This window comes from Cavia porcellus, unplaced genomic scaffold, assembly GCF_034190915.1.
Source record: "Cavia porcellus strain 051 isolate PalLab524CR breed Dunkin Hartley unplaced genomic scaffold, mCavPor4.1 scaffold_1, whole genome shotgun sequence".
Taxonomy (NCBI): Eukaryota; Metazoa; Chordata; class Mammalia; order Rodentia; family Caviidae; genus Cavia; species Cavia porcellus.
Window position 1 is genome coordinate 219,027,634 of NW_026947484.1, and position 20,123 is coordinate 219,047,756.

Sequence of the window (20,123 nt, forward strand, 5' to 3'; positions counted from 1 at the left end):
GCAGCTCAGCCTGAAACCATCCTTTCCCAACATGGCTCCTGATTAAATATTATCAAGTATAAAGTGCTGTGCTGGATTTCTTTTCCAATTCTAACCTGCCCTGTGGAAGAGTAAAACCCCAGCTTCTGCACTTTATAATAATAAACCCCAGCAAACTGCTTCTCCTGGGGCCTGTCAATCCTCTCTAGTCTTGTGTTAGTAGAGATAACCTCCCCTTCCCAGGAGCTGTGGTTCCTTTCCCAACTGCTTTCTTCCTTTCTCTGTGTTGTGCTCTGTTTCTCCAGCTTTTCTGTAGTTTCTGTTTTTCGTTAGGGCCCTCCTAACAAATCTACTTTCCTTTTCTCTTTACTAAGTTGTGTTTTCCAGGTGTCTGATTTCTAGGTCTCAGAGAGGCTGTAATTTGCTGACAGTCTCTACTGTGCCATTTTTTCTTACCCTATGGAAGCTTTAGAAGAATATTACTTAACTCTGGGAGGCTGAGGCAGAAAGATCACAACTTTCAGTCCAGCCTGGATACCCTAGCAACTTAGCAAAACTCTGACTAAACGCCGATTAAAAATAAAGTCTGGGGATATAGGCCAATGCAGAGTATTATTGTACTACTTAATTTCTATGTACTTAAGAACTTTACCTCTTGGGGGGAAAATCACTGATGACTAGCCTAATTTCCCTCTGCTCAAAGAAGATAATTTTAATATTTGGAAACACATTGTGGTGTGCTTCATAGCCTAAGCTCTTGTCACCTTCAGTAAATGCTTCATCTTTATAGGAAGTGCAGTTTTGGGATGAAATATTCCACATATCTCAGTTTTGTTAACTTTATTGGTCATGATATTTAAATGTGTTTTCTTATTGTTTTTTGCCTACTTTTTGTGGTTGCTAGAAATATGTCAGGAGCTCCAACTGTTGTTTTTTTTTTTTTTTTTGTCTTTTTCTTTTTTATCAGTACCGGGGATCAAACTCATGACCGCCTGCTTGCAAAGCAGGTGCTTATGCCACTGAGCTAAACCCCCAGCTCCCAGGAGCTCCAACTGTTACCGTAGATTTGTCTCTTGCAGTTTTCTTACCTTTTTGCTTTATGTAGTTTGACGTATATTGCTACTTATTAATAGAAATAGGATTATCACATGTTCCTGATGAGTTGATACTTTTATTTTTATTATGAAACTTATCACTTTATTTTTAATAATATTTCTCTCCTAAAAGTCTATTTTATTTTATGGCTGTATTGAATTTTTGGGGTAGGGATAGTGTTTGTGAAAGGGTTTTGGCCCAGACAAGACACTGTAGCCAGGAAAACCTCAACCGGAAGCAGGAAGCCCCAATCTCGCCTGCCCCTAGGAAGTTACCTGTGACGCTATCTTCCCGCCCCTGGAAATTTACATATGGCGCCAAACCTAGGACCAATGGGCTACCTGTGTATCCCTAATGCCCGCCTTAGGTTCCACCCCAAACCGAGGCTATTTACAGTCCCCCGCGCCACGTGTCCTCCGGAGAGATCGCCCGGAAGCCAGTGGTGAGGGTGCCGTCATCTCTCTCCGTGTTCTCAGAATAAAGGCCGCTTTTATTTTGTATTTCTCATCTTTTGTTAATATTTTTCATCTTTTGGAAATAACCCTAGCGGTTTGCACATAAACATGTTTTTTTGGTTTTGTTTTGCTTTTTAGTGGTGATTGAACCCATGAGTTTTGCACTGAGCTACATCTCCAGCTCTTTTTTTATATTTTATTTTGAGACAGGGTCTCACTAAATTGTCTAGCTTGGGCTCAGACTTGTGATCCTTCTTCCTCAGCTTCTTAACTTCTTAGCTCAGAGTGCTGAGATTACAGGCATATGCTATTATGCCCAGCTTCTTTTTCTATTCTTTTTATCTTAACCTTTCTGTTTTACTATGTTAACATTATACCTCTTGTATCTTTTGTAAAAAGCAAGTACAATTTTTAAAGCTAGCATATTCATTTGTGTCTTTCAATGGAATGATATGCCATTTTAAAAAGGACAATTAGTGATATATTTGGGCCCCCAACTACAGTTTATTTTTTTCTATTTGTCCTACTTGTTACTTGTTTCTTTTTTATCTCCTTTCTTGCCTTTCTTTGACTTAATTGATTTTATTTATTTTTATTATTTATCATTTTTTTTCTTTTGCTACTTATGTTTTATATTAGTCATACATTTTTTTCACTGTTTTCTTAATAGAAACCTTAGACTTTATGCCATGCATTCTTGGCTTATTACAGCCTAGTATAAATCGGTTTTTTTACTACTTCTGAGACAAGATAGCCTTGCTGACACCACCACCAGTGGTCTACAGCAACCTGGTCTATTTGGAAATTGGTGTAGGTCCTCACAATTTGTATAAAATAACTTATCTGCTTCTCTTCTCCCTCTGAGCTGAAAGGATCCACTTTTCCATTTGAAAGTCCAATTTCCTACTCCCTTTCTCATGGAGACGGTCCCATTCTAGGTAACTGAATCTTCTGCCTCCATGGCATAGGAGTCAGGAAAATCAATATATATTAATCCTCTCCCTAGAGAAGAGAGTGTGAATATGCGTGTTCTTCCATGATAAGCCAACAGACAAGAAAACAAGATATGGTTTCTCAATCAACTTATTCTGCCACACCTACTAACATTGTAATAGGTTTTGTGGCTTGGACTCTAAACCATAATTAATTATACCATTCTCATGGGAAAATAATTCTAAGTGATAAAGAGACTATAGGAATTTCAAGAACCTAAAACATAATGTATAATATATGTACTTTTATATGCCACTATTTTTCTTGCTTTTCTTTATTTGGGAAAAGAAAGTTACAGTGATCAATGAGTAAGGTTTATCATGACTGTAGGAATACTCAGGTCACTTTAGGGTTTTGCTTCAACATTAATACCTACAAGACAATCCAGGCATGGTGGTGCAGGCTTGTAATCTCAGCACTCATAAGGCTGAGGCAGGAGGAGCACCATCCGTTTGAGGCCAGCCTGGGCTACATAGTGAGTTCAAGGTCATCCTGGGCTACATAGTAAGACCCTGTTTCCAAAACACTAAAAAACAAAACAAAACAAAAAGCCTGCCTACAGGACAAGTAAGTGTGTGGAAATACAAGTTACTGAAGTTATTTTTGTACCTCTTGTTTGCTTTGCCACAACACAGCAGTGGATAGTAACTTTCAGAGATATTTCCCCAAGGTACACTGCAAAGTAAAAACTAGTTACAAGTACAGATATAGGTAAGGTTTACTGTGGGAATTATATTTTGGCTATTGTAGCACATAAATCAAAGAACCATGAGGTAGTATCCTGGCCTAATAAAACATCACAAAAGTCCATTTGGGAAATACCCAGTGACTCTACCGTGGTAGTTTTGATCTAGACTTTAACAACCCCTACTTTTGCTAAAAAAGTAACTGCATAAATCCATAAGCTTATCTTCTTTGATACCCAAATTTCGGTTCCAAGGAGAGACAATGTAACCCAAACCTCTTACTATTTCCTGTGCTCTTCAGCTTTCTTTGGACCAGTAGAGACTGACTGTTCATTTTTAAGTGAAGCGTATTTCACATGGTTGCTTCAAATACCAAGTACTTTTTATAAGATATGTTAAATAATAAACTCAATCTTTTTCTTTGAGACCCCTTCCTAATTCCATAGATGGAACAAATTCTGTTTTTTAGTTTCTTTAGACCACCATTCTCATACCTAATCCAATAAATACTGGAGAGAGGTGGGGGGGAGGGAGATAGTTCAGTGACAAAGTGCATACCTGGCTAGTATGAGGTTGTGAGTTCAATTCCCAGTACAAATAAATGAATGAATGAATAAATAAATAAATACTAGAGTGAAGCCAGAACAACAGTAAGATGTGATTTCATGTGGTTAAAAAGCATAACGTATGAGAACTTCATCTTTTCAAAGTAATGAATAAGTTTGGCCCCAAGTCATCTAAAAACAGGGAATTGGACCAGGAGTATAGCTCAGCGGTAGAGTGCTTGCCTAGCATGCCTGAGTTGTATCCCTAGCAATACACACACATACACACACATACACATACACATACACACACACACACACACACACACACACACACACACACAGTGCAAAATAAATCTGGTAATGATCAGTAACACAATACTATAGTCATAAAATGAGTTTTTAAAATCTGTTTTTCCCCATAAGACATCTTCCACACTTACTCATTCAAGAGCTGATTACCTAGAATGTATAATATACAAACCTGTTACTTCTTTCTTCCTCTTTCTGCTGCCAGATTTTTGGTCATTTCACAGCTCATTAGTGTTCTCTCTTTGGGAAAATAAAAGCAAATGTAGCTCAAACTAGTATTTTTCAACTTCCTACATGAAGGTTTTATAGGAAAGGTTATAATTATTGGTTAATATATCACTGTTCTTAGTATTTCATTAAGTTCTTCTGGGCACTGAAAGCATTAAGGAAGTATAAGACATTGTCTCTCCTCTTCACACTCGTATAATGTAACAGGAGAAACAAAGTGCGTGTACATTAACGCCAAATGGTAACACAGAACAATATACGTTTCCTAATTTATTTTATTAGCACATGTTTATAGTACATAATGCTGATATCATGGAGTTTGTACATATGCATAGCATATTTAGTTCTTTTTTTTTTTGTCCTCTTCTCCTCCCATCCCTCCTTGCTTCCTCTCTTCATCTGTTCATTTGAAAATCTGTTCTTTCTTTGATTCTTTTTTAACCCTTTTGCTCTTGCTTCCCTCCCTTCTTCATCCCTAGTTCCCATTTGAAAAAGATCTCCCTACTTCCTGTTACCTACCCTACATTTTTTTCTCATTGATATTTTGGGTTTTCGTATAAGGGAAACCATCTGATACTAAAACTTGGGTGTCTGATCTGTTTCACTTAACATCATAGTCTGAAGACGCATCCATATACCTACAGATACCTCAAGTTTATTCTTCTTCACTGCAGAGCAGTACACCACTGTATGTCAATAGCACATTTTCTTTGCCCATTCATCTAATTATGGACATATAGGCTGTTTCCAGTACTTAGCTATTATAAATTGTTTCACTATAATTACAGATATCTTTGCATCTCTGTAATATAATGACTTTGAATTTAACTGTATTGGGAAAATCCTAGAAGGGAAATAGCTAGGTCAAATGGAATTTTTATTGTTTTGTTTCTTTCTGAGATAGGGTCTCACTATACAGTCCAGGCTAGACTTGAACTCACTATGTAGCCTAGACTAGCCTTGAAATTGTAGCAATCCTTTCGTCTCAGCCTCTGAGTGCTGGGATTACAGCCATGTGCCACATCTTTTCAAGAGTATCTCTTGGTTACTTTTCGTTCATTGCTAAGTCGAAATACTCAACACCCAAAGTTAAAGAAGGGAAGGTTTATTTAGCTCAGAATTTCTGGAGGTTTCAATCCATAATCATCAGGCTTCAAGGCAGGGTGGTGTGGCAGAGGGACAACCACTCATGATGAGTGGAAAATAGCAAAAGCAACCAAGGCAAAAGAGGAGAGCAAGCCTCTTTTCCTCCCTTATGTTGTATGCAGGCTACTCACCCTAGGGCAGGTGTAGCACTTACACCCCTAATCCCAGCACTAGACAATGAGCCAGTAACAAACTCTAGATTCCGCTGCCTCAAATAGAGTATCCCCCATGACCACATAAAGGCTTTTAGGGGATATCCGGACACAAACCATAACATTCTCCGTACTGATCTCCACATGGTTGTACTTGTTTATGTTTCTACCAACAATGTAGGATTCCTTTTTCCCTGTAGCCTCACCACTATTTATCATTATATGATTTCTTGATGATAACCATCCCTTCTGGAGAAAGACTGTTTCTCAGTATTGTTTTGATTTGTATTTCTGTAATGGCTAGAAATGTTGAACATTTTTTCAGGTATTTATTGTTATCTGTTCTTCTTTCAAGATGTATCTATTCATTTCAGTTGCCCATTTTTAGACTGGATCTTTTGATTTAGGGGGTCTAATTTTTTTTTTAGTTCTTTATATATTGTAGAGGTTACCACTTTGTCTGAGAAATAGCTGACAAAAATTTTTTCCCATTCTATAGCTTGTCTCTTCACTCCGTTTGTTGTTTCTTTTTCTATGTAGATGCTTTTTAATTTGATTTGATTCCATTTGTTAATTCTCAGTATTATTTCTTGTGCCACTGGGATTCTGTTCAGAAAGTCCTGGCCTACACCTATGCCTTCCAGAATTTTACATATTTTATCTTCCAACAGATTATGTCTGTTTTAACATTTAGATCTTTGATCCATGTTTATTTTAGTTTCTTGCATGGTGAGATATGTGGTCTAGACCCAAACTTCTCAATGTAGATATCCAATGTTCCCATCACCATTTATTTATTTATTTATTTTTTATTGGTACAGGGATCAAACTCATGACCATGCACTTGCAAAGCAGGCGCTTATGCCACTGAGCTAAATCCCCAGCCCACCCCCCATCGCCATTTATTAAACTGGCTATCATTCCTCCAATGTATGTTTTTGGCCTCTTTGTCAAAGAGCAAATAGTTGAATGTATCTGGGTTTTTTTGTTGTTGTTATTCATTTGTTTGGTTTTTTTTTTTGTCTTGTTCAGACAGGATCTCATTAGGCAGTTCAGGTTGGCCTTGAGCTCACTTTGTAGCCTAGGCTGGTCTTGAACTCACAAGGATACTCTTGCCTCAGCCTCCCAAGTGCTGGGATTACACACATGTGCCACCATGCCTGGTTTAAGTTTGTTTCTTTATCCTGTGTTCTATTCCACTGATCCACCTTTCTGTGCACATACCATACTGGAGTTTTTTTCTTTTTTTAATCCCTGTACCTTTTTTGTTGTTGTTTTAACTCTACCTCTGTAATATATTCCAAGTCTGTGATTGTGATGCTTCCTGTTTTGCTATTATTACCTAGAATTGCTTTTGGTATTCTCAGTCTCTTCTGGTTCCTTATGAATTTTTGGATTGTTTTCTCTAGATTATGAGGAATGCTATTGATATTTTGATTGTGATTACATTAAATATATATTCAATTTTAGAAGTACGGCCACTTTGACTATATTGGTTCTCCCTATCCAAGAACATGGGATATCTGTCCATTTTCTGATGTCCTCTTCATTTTATGATGTGCTTTTTCAGAATGATGTAATTTTTGTTGTAGAGATTTTTTTCACTTCCTTAGTTAGGTTAATTCCTAGGTATTTAATGATGCTACTGTGAATGTATTGTTGGCCTAACTTCTCTTTTGGTGAATTCATGATTAGTGTACAAGACTGCTATTTATTTTTGTGTTTGTTTTGTATCCTGATACACTGCTGAAAGTGGTCATTATTTCTATGAATCTTTTAGTGGAATTTTTTGAGTTTTGTAAGTACAGAATCATGTCATGTTCAAGTAACTTCTTCCTTTCCTATACATATCCCTTTTATTTCTTTTGTTTGATTGCTACACAGAACAACGTATATCAAATGACATCATAAAAGAATTCTGCATCATACTACACCAGACAGTGTAGGCTGACAAATTCATCATGAAACTCCCACTTAATAGTGATATTTCAGCTAGTTATTTAAAAAACACCTGTAATGTCAACATAGAAGTGGGGGGAGAAATTCCAATGAAGAAAAAAAATCCTAAAATGCCTAGAATTATAGAGTTTAGAGCTCACCTATACCTTTAAATTAAATAGTTCAAAGAGCACAGAGAATTTATTTTGTTATCCCCATACAGCTTTGTCAAATATTAATTTATTGTCATATTTGCTTAGGTTCATTTTTTTTTTTTTACAATACCAACGGGCTCTGCCTTTTGCATGCTCTATCACTATCTTTGGTCCTCAGCAAAAGGAAATACTAATCTAAATACCAAGTTTATTACTATCCTGAATATTTAAAATGTTTATCACAGGGGCTGGGGATTTAGCTCAGCAGCATAAGCGCCTGCCTTACAAGCAGGCAGTCGTGAGTTCGATCCCTGGTACCGATAAAAACGAAAAAGACAAAAAAAAAAATGTTTATCACACATGGACATAACTAGTACTCTTTCATGTGTTTAAACTTATAAATGGCAACATACTTTATGTATCTTCACTTCTTCACTCCATATTATATTTTCAAAGATTTATGCGTGTCTCAGCTCTAGTTCACTTATCTACTTCTGAGTAATACTGAGGATCAAACCCAGGACCCCATGCATGCTATCTTGCTCATTTATTTTAATCAATATATGGTGTTCCACTTTGTAACCACACAATTGACTCATTTTGAGGTCGATGGAAATTTAGGTTACTTGGAATTATTTTTCTGTTGTAGACAATGTTTCAATGAACATGCATTTACATGTCTCCTTCTACATATAAGGGAGAGTTTTGGGAGGGAATATATAAGGAGGTGAAATTAGTAGATTGTAAAATAAGGGCATCTTTAACTTTTAGTAGATCCCATTAAGTTGACTTACATTGTGGTTATACCAATTTGCAGTTCTCCTAGGGGTGTATAAGAGTCCTCCTATCTTCTTACCTTTGCAGTTCTGATTAGATCTGCCAACATGGAATCAATATTTACTGTAAAGTGGCTATATGTGTAGGTGATGTTGAATTTGGGTATTACCATGAACTAGCCCTGCCCAAGCTCAAAGGTAATAGCAAATCTCCAGGAAGAACTGAGAAAAAGCAAAGAAGGAATGGCATAATTGTTGAGGACTAGATGCATACTTTATTTATGTCTGTATCCCCAACATTTAGTACACACTGAAACTCAATAATTAAGATCCAGAAGAAGTTAAATTAACTAGGGCCAACTATAAAGGCAGATTTGCTTTATTTTATCTTAAAGAGATTTAAAAAAAAACAAAACGATATAGGATTTCAAAACAAGCTGATAGGAAATTAGCAAAAATCACTATATTGCATATTGTTATCTTCAAAATAGTTGCTCAGATTACAAGATACAGGCATGCAAAACAGAGACTAATTTGCTTTCAGCTTTCAGCTCTTTTAGGCTTCAGTTCCCCCATCTATACATTATGGGAAAAGATAATTTAAGGAATGTGTGTGTGTGTGTGTGTGTGTGTGTGTGTGTGTGTGCTGGGGATCAAACTCAAGACCTGGCACTTGCCAGGCAAGCATTTATACCACTGAGCTATATTCTTGGCTAAGGAGCCATTCTAAAGAAAGGTTTTTCTGTGTCTTCATTTTTCTTTCTTGTTTTATTTTTAAAAAAAAATTTTTTGGCACTAGCATTTGAACCAAAGGCCTTTACATTGAGTTATATCTCCAGCTCCTCCCCCCGCCCCTTTTTTCTTTTGTGGCAGTATAGGGAACCGAATCCAGGACCTCACTATTTTCATTTTGAATATTTAAGAAATACGGCTTTTCTGTATTCCTGTAAGTTGGCCTTGAAGTTAGTTAAAAGGACAAAAGTCTGCTCACCGTTGCTCTGTATCTTCAGGCCTCGTTCAGGGGCCCTGACTCTGTTATTTTTATTTCAGTTACTCAAATTTATTTTCTTGCACTTTGTATTTAAATCTGTCACAGCTAATGTAATGGTTCCTCCTTGAATGTCCTCTCATCTCTAACTCGACGTGTCTAAATGTGAACTCACATTTATTCCCACATAGCTGCCCCTCAGGACTTCCACACTTCCACTGTAGGCACTCCCCCACATCCGAAATAAGCATTTTATTCAATTATATATCAAAGCGGTACTGTAAATACTAATTTAAATAATTCAGGCATATATTGAAACTACTAGCCCAGGGATTTCCAAAACATTATTCAAATTATCCACTTCTCCAATGATTTCAGTTTGGTGACCCACTGAAAAAATGCATTGTTAAAAACAACAACAAAAATAGGGTCTTGCTCTATAGTTCAGGCTGGTTTTGAACTCACTATGGAGCACAGGCTGGCCTTGAATACCGCCATGCCCAGCTTCACTGCTGGCATTTTAAAGAGCTGTGGTGTTACCAAAAGAGGAACGAGAAGGGGGCCAGAGAGGCTAATTAAAAGACTCACACCATGCAGCAGAAAACAGATTGCTTTTAGATTTGCAGGCATGCTGTTTTGGGTTTATGTGCAGTAACAGAAGAACTGTTCTTGAATGAAAGGATACAAGAGCCCTAAATATAGGCCTGAACAATGTTAGAGCATTATACTTTAGATACCATAAGTTCAAGTTCCTGTATACTGAGAGACACCAACTCCCCATACACAACTCCACACGTGATTAAAAAGTGATATTCACAGCTGGGCACAGAGGCACATGCCTGTAATTCCAGCACTCAGAAGGCTGAAGTAGGAGGACTGCGGGAAGTCTGAAGCCAGGCTGGGTTACACAGTAAGCTCAGGGCCACTCTGAACTATATAGTGAGATCCTTTAAGACAGGATCTCACTATATAGTTCACAACTTCCATATAGGAGCTTGTAAATCAAACACAAAGCATTTATATCCATTTGTAGATAAAATACAAAGTGGTAGGATACTTTTCAGGTGTTTCCTTCTTTTTGCTCCTTTCACTATGAGAACAAGTACTGCAGGAACACATGTTAAGACTCTTCTGATGGCGTCAGATGCTTAGTTGGAAAGCTCACACGACCAGATGGGTTCTAATTTAATACAAACCAGAGGACTAGATCCCAAGCTGAAGTTCTGGTTCTAATACCAAGGGATGCCTTGATCCAGATGGGCTTTCCCATGAGCTCATATCCGGCAAATGGATTGATTTTCTGGGTCCACTTGAGAAATGGGTTACTTTCTCATCCAACTTAGGTTGTGAGCAGTGGATATAAAATAATGGAAACTAGCTGGCATGGTGTTCCAATTATTTAACAAACCAGGTACTTCTAGTTTTTGTATATTTTGGTCAGAAAGTGCTAATTCAGTCTAAACTGAATCTATTAGTAGCTTGCTTTATACAGTTTTTTGGCGGGGAGGTCTCTCAAGGGATTAGTAGCAGCAGAGGATAAAGCTTCTAAAGAAAAGGACAGCAGGATAACACTGGGATACAGTGCATCATAACTTATTCTGGAAATGTAGTATTTGCATCTATATTTGTTTTGGGCCAAACTGGTCTAGCCCAATAGTGGCCTAATTCTGTACTTTAGAACTAAGATACAGGACAATTTCCCTTCCCTGGAGCATCTGAGGGGAATTCAAGGCAAGATGATACATGGTACAAACAGAACTGGAGAAACCCTATACTCAGCTCTATCGTAACTGATGAATAATCACAAGTTTTACCAAAAAGATTACTTAGCCACCCTTAATGTGTCTCTTGGCCAGTCTATAATCAGTCTACCTGTCACCGTTCAATATTTCACTGTCCATTTTCCACACAGCCTGCATCTTCAAGGATTGGCTGCCCCAAATCAGTCATTTACTGTGTAGGTCAAAGATGATCCCCTTGCAATCCTGGCTTCCCAAGACTATCAGAGATTCTTGTCTCATAACTCATTCACCTTGTCAGGATCTCCCAAAGCAATAGAGGGTAAAGTTATTTTGTGCACGGTTTTGTTGTTTATGGTGTCACACCTGATGATATGTTCTTATCAATTGTGGGCAAAGCAAGAACTTTCCTGTAGGAGGTACGAGACAATGTTTCCTGTCTTAGTCCTTTATGGCAGTGTAGGCTCAAGAATAACTGTGATGATGTGATTCTAAATACATTTTTTGGAGCTGCTTGTTGATCAAGATGCAGGAGTTGGGCTGGATGAGGACTGTATTATTATAAATTATGGTCTGAATGGCATTTCCTGGAACTGGATACTATGGTGGCCCTAAATTGGTTGTGGTTACAAAGCACTGAATCAAAGTTTAGACTACAATATAATGGTCAGATAATAATAGGTACTTATAATGCTCATATAGTTAACACTGGCCAGACTGGATTTGGCACATTGACCTCAATTCTTAGTTCCAGAGTTTAGAGAGATATTAACAATTCAAACCTCCCCCAAAAAGTTTGTCCAGATGAGATGTATAGAGATTGTAGTATGTGATAAAGGCTAAGGGACTTGGGAAAATGCAAATAACAGCAGATACAAGAGCAGACGATGGAATATAAACTTTATAATAAATTCAATACTGACCTCCAGGAAGACAAATCTACTGATAGGTTTCTCTTTTTCTTTTTTTGGCATTTAACACTCTTGATCCATTATCTTCTTCAGCTTCCCTCCCTTGCTTTTTTGATGCCATTTGTCCCAGTTCAGCTGATGGGAAGACTGCGTTAGCAGTGCAGGGAAATATACTCATGGAATCACCTGGGGAGGATAAAAAGGAGAGGAAGCAGGAGTATAAGGGAGAAGTCACTGACTGCAATACCTGTCTTCATACCTGTGAAGAGAGTGACATCCTTGTTAGGAAGAGGCCATCTGCAGGGCACCTCTGAGGAAGGTTCTGGTTGGTCAGTGGGGAGTCTCAAGGAAAGTGCACAGGGCAAGAAGCCTGTGTTCAGTTCCTGGCTAGGAGCAGAGAGACTTCTGTGTAAATACTGCAATGCACCCCGAAGGCATAGTTACTAGAGGTGTCAGCCAATCACAGTCCCCACAGCAGATGCTTCCCCAAACAGACTCCCGGGTTGTGCACACCTACCATGCTGGTCCCACATATCTCACTAGGGTTCCATCTGCCTGGATTTCTTTTCTGGATTCTCTTCCTCTACTCACACCCTCACTGTTGGGGTCTCTACAAGACCATTTTTGCCCAGTCTATACATTTTCCTTGTGCAAATTCTTCACAATCTCAAATATCATTATCACCAAGTATTGATATTCTGTATGTTCATTCAAGTCACTATTTTCTCTCATCTGGACTACAGCAATGATTTCCTAAATGTCCTCCCCTCGTTGCTCCATTTTACCACCCATCCATTCTCCATGCTGCAGATACTGGGATATCTCTAAAGAACAAGAAGATCATACTACTCTAGTGCTGAAAACCCATCAATAGTTTCCTTTTGCCCTGTAAAAGAATCCAAATTATTTCACATGATTTACATGCTCCTTCATAGACTTGCTCCTGCTTACTAATCCAGTTTCATCTGTTATCTATCCCAAACAGAACTACTTTTTGTTTGTTTGTTTGTTGGTTGGTTTTGGAATGTAACTCTTCTACCCTCTCATACTAGTTTATCCACTACTGGAACAAAATACTGTACTTCAGGCAAGATAACTTTATAAAGAAAAAAGCATTGATTTAGCTCCCCATATGGAGGTTAAAAGTTCAAATAGGACAGTGCTGGCTGTATCAAGGACTAGATGGCAAACAGTGGGGGTGGGCTCAGGAGGAACCAATCCTTTTGTTCTTTCTTTTTTTTTTTTTTTTTTTCTAATATTGGGAATCAAGCTCAGGGCCTTCCATATGGTAGGAAATGTTCTGCCAGTGAGCTACAACTGTAGCCCCAGCATACAGAGCTCAAAAAAGAATCTAAGGAGCTGGGATCCCACAATCTCTTTTGGGTACATTTCCAATGACCTAAGGGTCTCAGCAGGGTCTTCATTGTCTCTCATATTGCCTCCCTGGGAACTAAGCTTCCAGAACATGAGTCTTTGGGGATAAAAGACATCCAAACCATAATACAGTACTCAATTGGCTTTTGAGTCTCAGTATAGATTTTTCCCTGTTGTGTGAAGTTTTCCATAATTCACAAAGACCAGATTCAAAACCCTTGTAAGTGATCCAAGAAACTATGTGATACAGAGCAGGTGGAATCTTGACTATGAATTTGAAGAAGGCACTGATAGCTGCTAAGTAAAGGAGATACAATAAGAGTGATATCTTACATATCAGAACTTCTCTCAGGGAATATACTTCATGGATAGACTCTGATAAACAGGTTGGCATGGGTGACCTGGTGTGTGTGGAGGTGGGGTATTATAATGCATGGAGACCATCCCAAGCAAGGAAAAATTGTCCCACCCAACATGCTAATAAAACCTTCCTTGAGAAACACTAGGAAGTATGTAAATCAGAAAGCTGAGCTGAATTGCTGAGCGGAGGTTAATAGCTGACATGGGTGGAATCCCAGCTCCACCCATTCTCAGGCAGAGCTCCACCCTCCCTGTGAATTACAAGGTTTGTGTTTTGCAGTGTGCACGCTAGGTGAATGCTCTACCACTTAGCTACAGCCTCTGTCTCTGTAAATAAGTATGAAGTATCTGTTCTGAAAAATATTGGTTTAAAGTTTTAAAAAATCACATTGGTTTAAAAGAGGATCAATTATTTGCTCAAGGGACATGTAATACCTCCTCCTGGCTTTACTCTTCTGTTACCTATCTCACTGTAAAGACAGAGCTTGTTCTTATTCTCGAGTGCAGACCCAATTGCACCACTAGAATTTTACAGTGGTTTGGCACATGATAGATACAAAGTATATTTTTCTGAATGATAACTCCCACATCTAAAATCATCCCTGAGATCTTCTCTAAGTCCACAGATTTATCATTAATCTTACATTTCCAGGTGAGCATTACAAATTTACCAGGCACAAAAGCTGAGCATAGAGTTAATAGCCTCTCATCCCAGCAATGTGGGAGATTACAAAAAGACTGCAAGTTCAAGCCCAGCCTTAGCAACTTTAAATGACTTGGCAAGACCATGTCTCAAAATAAAGAGTTGGGGATATAGCTCTGGGCAAAGCCTTTGAGCTCAGAAAACACAACAAACAAAAATCACAGTTCTGCAGTTTATTTCAGTGCTAAAACCCTCCCCCTTCTTATAGCAAATGCTCAGATCATTCATGCAATGGTCTAAGCCTGAAGGTTGCCCTTTCTATCTTCCAGTTATCTCCAGGCTGTTCTGCTCTCAGTTCTTAGAACTCCTTGCCTTAATTTCAGGATACTTGATATATGTTATAAATTACATTTTCCTTCTCATTTTTGAGGCTACCATCATTTAATCCATTGGAAATCTCAGCTGATCTGAGACACAAACTCTTCTCCAGTGTTGTTAAAGGGTAAAACATAATCCTTCGCTGGTTTGATATTTAACCCTCTTAGATATAAAATAACATGTAAAATATTCTTAAGTATAATCAAAATAATAGTTTGTGAGATTTCTGTGGTGCATTTTCTCTTTGGCTTCTCATAACAGCCCTACTTTGAAATAATTTCCTAAGGTCAAGACAGAGATAAGATCTGAACCAGCTAGCCTGGTTCAGAGCAGTGCTAGACTAGAATTAGAGAAATCTGCAATGAGGGCCAATCTCCTGCTAGGTGTTATAACACATGGCAGAAAGAATGAAAGACATAAGGAAGGAAGGAAAGACAGAAGGAAAGAAGGAAAAAGAAAAAAGAAAGAAAAAGGAAGGAAGGAAAGAAAAAAGAAAGAGAAAGAAAAGGAGAGAAAGAGATACAATGGCAGTTCAGCAGTGATCTGGGATGACCAGTTGTTGTTCTCAAGGAACCAAAGGCCATGCTGTAGCCAGAACCCTGGCATTTTCTGAGGAGGGAATTATCCATGTCCCAGAGGGTGGTGATGATGTTAAGCTAATGAGGATCTTGCTCTGGAGTGTCTTTAGTCTTAATCTTAGTGGTTTTCTGTCTTACTAGGTTGGAGGAGATGCCCCCCCCCCCAATGGAATAATCAGAAGTCTCAAAAAGGTGATACCAAAAATCACTATACTCCATTCATCCCTTAGGGAAGTATGGAAAACCAGCCATTGTGACTTTGTGGTCCCCAACAGACTAGGCCATGTAACCTCCTGGAATGTTTTGCTGCTTACCCATGTGAAAACACAACCAATTTCCAGGCTCTTCACAAGGCAGTTCCTAAACTTTTAAAAAAGTATAACCTTTTATTACTTAAGGATATTTCAATTTTAAAAATAAATTTTACCAGCTGCCTTGTGGTAATAATTTCACAATGTATTATACATATATCAAAATACCACATTGTACATTGTTAATATATTTGATTTTTGTTAATTGTGCGTCAATAATGCTGGAGGGAAATAAAAATATAAAAATTTTAAAAAGATACCTAAAAAAAAATTAAAAAAAGATACTTCATTGTGAATCTCTTGCCTTCCCTACAATCTAGTACACACAATTAGCTGTTTTTACATGCCATATCATTTCACATACAGGTCTTACTGTCCTTCCTGTGGACAGACAGAGGTTGTAGTCTCTTTTGAGCTAAGCCTCGCTATGTATTCCTCTTCTGTAGCCTCTGGTATACTGGAAATTCGTTTCTGGTGAACGCACGTTGTGTTAAATAGGGAGGGCTGAACTCAGTAAGCCAAAGAAGTGGACCCAGTGAGTTATCAGATGAGATGCCTGAGGGTGACAGTGGTACAGGAAATCAAGGAGTCCCTTCACCGGAAACCATGAGGAGTATGCTAATGGAAGGATGGTATGGATATGCTGGCTATCAGGGGCTGATGCCACCCTCAGCCCTTTTGTTTCCTCTGTGTAATGCTTGCCTGGGTGGATGATTTAAGGGTAAGGACTGAGAGGACCTCCAGGAGCACATCATCTCTCCTTCTTAATCGGATGAACTCCAACACAGACTTCAACTCTTTTCTAGCATCATTCCTAAATTGTGCTCCTCCTCTATGCCTTTCAAATTGTTTTGTGAGTTTAGACACTGTGGCTTACCTGGCACTTGCCAGGTAGGCACTTAATCAGCTGAGCTAAATCCCAGGCCCAAAACTTTAAAACTTAAAAATACTCAGGGAGGCAGATTTTTGGCTTGACACAAGAGAACATTTTAATAGTATATTATATTTAAGCAGAGGATAGAGTAGCAGTTAAGAGTCTGGTTTTTGGCATTGTACTGCCTCTATTCAAAATTGAGCCTTCTGGGTGAACGTAAGTAGCTTAATCTGCCCATGCCCCTTAAAAGGCAAATGGTCTGCCACTGAGCTTCCTCCCACTGAACTGCCTTTTACTGAAGGTATTCAAGCAACAATAAACCCAGGAGAGTTACTATAGAGGCAATCCCTGAATTAAAAGATTGGATGACTTGTATTATAGAAAAGGCAAGTTTTTTCTCTGATGCAAACAAAGTATGATCATTAGTGTTATTTCTAAAGTGGGGGTAGGGAGGCAGATTTTAGCACTCTGGGAGACTGAGGCAGGTAACTCAGTGCAAAGCCTCAGGGTTTAATCTTTAGTACCACAAAACAAACATTTCCCTCCCTCCAAAAAAACCAGGGTTGGAATTAATTGCATTTGGTTTTATGCATATATCACAAAGAATGAAATATTGTATTTCTTGTAAGCAGTTAATTGTAAGTCCTTTTATTTATGATGCAATCCAAATAGAAAATCAGGTTCTTACATGAGTATCAGTTCCTTTTTTAAGGAGTTGCGTTGCACAGCCAAAATAGAACAAAACCGTAGACTGTTTCAGACCTACTGAAATGTCTTTTCCCTTTGAAAGAAGTCTATTAGTGATGCAAATACAAAGTTATCTTGCACAGATGATAATCCCAGCAAACAAAACACTGAAACCATTAGACCTTTCTTGTACTCCATCCAGTTTAGAGAATTTGGCTTTTAGGCATTAAAAAGTCAGAGAAACCAGCTTATCTGAACCCTGGGCTATTATTATCCACGTTCGGTACACTGAACAAACATTTTTCTAAGAGGCACAAAATGAAGGTGAGCCTACACTCTGGCGTCCCAAGTGTTTTCATGAGGCAAAGGAAGGGTCCTTTGCCATGGAATAATATTTGTAGTTGAGAGTTTTAATTCTTCAGATACTAGAGCCTTATCATAGATTTATCTAGATAAAATCCAATGATACACATTCCTGTGGCAGTAATTTAGATGATACGTTCATCTAAACTATGCCGGACAATGCTTTTCTATCCTTACATTGTCCTTAACAGGTTTCTCAGGAGCCACCAGCCATTAGGGAGCATCAGTAGGTACTATGGTGTTCCAGGAAATTAGGAAAACATTTCTAAAGCAAAATTCCAACTGGTATTCCCGCAGTGACTACCATCTACCTGATTAAAGCTTTTGGAAATGCCTAGTGGGCAGTTTTCGAGAATAGAAAATTAACCTTCCATTAACCCTTCACATGCTTTCTCGGACCAGTATTAACCTTTGGAGCCAGTGTCCACAAAGTTAGAATATCTTGTTGGAATCTGGGTTTTGAGCAGGGTGGAGCTTTCGCAGGGAAGGTCTCAGCTAAGGAGCTCACAGATCATCGCGTGTTCACCATTGAGCCGCATGTAGGGCCGTGCACCCTCCGCAATCTCGCCTTTGCAGGCGTACCCCACAGCATGCAGCCCCGCGCCCCCCCCCCCCCGGCTTGCTACCCTAGCTCTCTCAGAGAGGGCAGTCAGTCACTAAGTCGCTTTCCTTTGCCACCTCCCACGCCCTCCCCGCCGGACCGCGGGGGGTTGCTCAGAGGGCGCCCCCACTTCCCACGCTCTACCCACTCCACACACTTTCCTGGCTGCCCTCCGGGCCTGCTGCCTTCTGCGTCCAATTGCAAGGGCCCGAGTGTTTAGAATTAGAGCAAGCACGGTTGCCGTTTCTCGGTGCCTTCCTCACCGTGTTTGGGTGACCCTCGCTCCCCCAGCCCTAGGAAGAAGGCTGTGGCGTTCCGCTGTATCCTACTCTTAGCAAAAAAGTTTGGGACACTATCTTCTTGCAAGATAAGAGTGTGCTACCTACTTAGGACTACCATATTCCGCATGTCCGACTTTCGGCGTTAGGAGCCGCTTCCCGCCTGTCCCTGCCACAGACCCCGGGGCCACCAAAGCCTGCCCAGAGTCGTTCCGCGGCAGGTCTGGTCCGGCCAGGCGGCCCGAGAGCGCTCCCCCTACCGAGGCCCGGGATCGCGCCTGCGCAGTCGCACTGGCGCTGGGAAAGGCGGAGGGCGGGGGAGCTGGAGGGAGGGGAGGAGCGGCGGAAGCCATGTTGGAGTCTTCCCGCGAGCCAGGGGCGGCGGGCTCCCTCTGCTCCTTGTGGGTGTGACCCGGCTCGGCGCCGCGGCGAGCTTGGCAGCGGCGGGGGGCGGGGACGTTAGGCCGGTCGTCGTCGTCGTCGTCCGCCGCCGCGCGAGGGGAGCGGCGGCCGCAGTGGAGCGGGGCGATTGTGACCGCCGGGGGCGCAGGGGGCCGGCCGCGGCGCCCACTCTCCGTGTGGCCCCCTGAGCGCCCCCCCTCCCCTGCGCGGGAGGGAGGCGGGGGGCACCGGGGCCCGCCATGAACCCCGGCTTCGATCTGTCCCGCCGGAACCCGCAGGAGGACTTCGAGCTGATTCAGCGCATCGGCAGCGGCACCTATGGCGACGTCTATAAGGTAAAGGCAGGGGCCACCCGTCCCGGGCCGCAGGGTGCCGAGCGCCGGGGCCTGCCCCGAGTCCGCGCTCTGCCGCGGGCTGCGCTCCCGAGACCCAACGGAAGGCCAAAGGTTTAACCCGACCTCTCTGGGTCCTTACCTGGCCCGTGCTCTCGACGCGATTTTTGACCCCCTTGGCTTCCTTGCATTTCCAGGGAAGAGCTGCTCGAGAAGGGCACTGAGCTCAGCACCGTGCAGAGGACTGGACATTTGTTGCATTGGCAGGGTCAGTGCCACCAGTCGGACGGCAGGGGCTTGACGTTTGTCAAACCTGCGTGCTTCTCCCGGAGGACCTGGAATTGTGCGTTGTAGGTTGAGCTGCTGCTGTTGCCCAGCAGGCCTGCAGGTCCTGATTTCACTGGACAGCCTCCATCCACAGCCCCTCTGCTTTAATAGCCTGTGCTATCCGTCCACCTATCAGTTTCTTTCAATTTTTCAAGTGATTTTCTAAAGTAAAAGAGACCTGTCGTTAATGTATAATATAATATGAAGAAAGAGCAACTTTGTTTTGTCCTGTTCGAATTGTACTTACGGTAGGGTAATACCGTACCGTATTAACTTTTGTCAGTGACCCATAAGAACCGAACTGAATGCTTAAGAAAGGTACTGGTTTGCCAAGGTTAGAATTCAAAGTTTGTTAGTATAGCAAGCATTCTTGTTGTAGAGGGACCACTTCTAAATGTGGGAGAATAAATCACTCTTCCCTGGCCAGCTCAACTCTTGGCCTCGAAGAGACTGCCAAGAGAGGAAGATGATGCCAAATGTGGCAGCAGTCTTGATTTAGTTGCGTATCCTCTTTCTT

At 40.5% G+C, this 20,123-nt stretch overlaps 2 protein-coding genes across 8 annotated transcripts in view; one reads left to right on the top strand and one right to left on the bottom strand.

The window, feature by feature from the left end:
• Window positions 1-19,188, bottom strand: part of LOC134478169 (uncharacterized) — a 90,651-nt gene extending 71,463 nt beyond the window's left edge. Inside the window, exons 1-3 of the mRNA XM_063258648.1 lie at window positions 19,182-19,188; window positions 18,654-19,149; window positions 12,111-12,284 (exon numbers count right to left, since the gene is read on the bottom strand). Of these exons, the coding sequence (XP_063114718.1) occupies window positions 12,281-12,284; window positions 18,654-19,149; window positions 19,182-19,188 (507 nt within the window). The 3' untranslated portion in view covers window positions 12,111-12,280. The remainder of the gene's footprint in view (window positions 1-12,110; window positions 12,285-18,653; window positions 19,150-19,181) is intronic.
• Map4k3 (mitogen-activated protein kinase kinase kinase kinase 3) overlaps window positions 19,020-20,123 on the top strand; it is a 174,017-nt gene continuing 172,913 nt past the window's right edge. For all 7 annotated transcript variants that reach the window (XR_010040553.1, XM_003473045.5, XM_005005056.4 and 4 more), the window contains exon 1: window positions 19,020-19,282. Coding sequence is in view for 5 of the 7 variants with exons in the window: in XM_003473045.5 (XP_003473093.1) it covers window positions 19,187-19,282 (96 nt within the window). In the remaining 2 variants the exon portion in view is untranslated. The remainder of the gene's footprint in view (window positions 19,283-20,123) is intronic.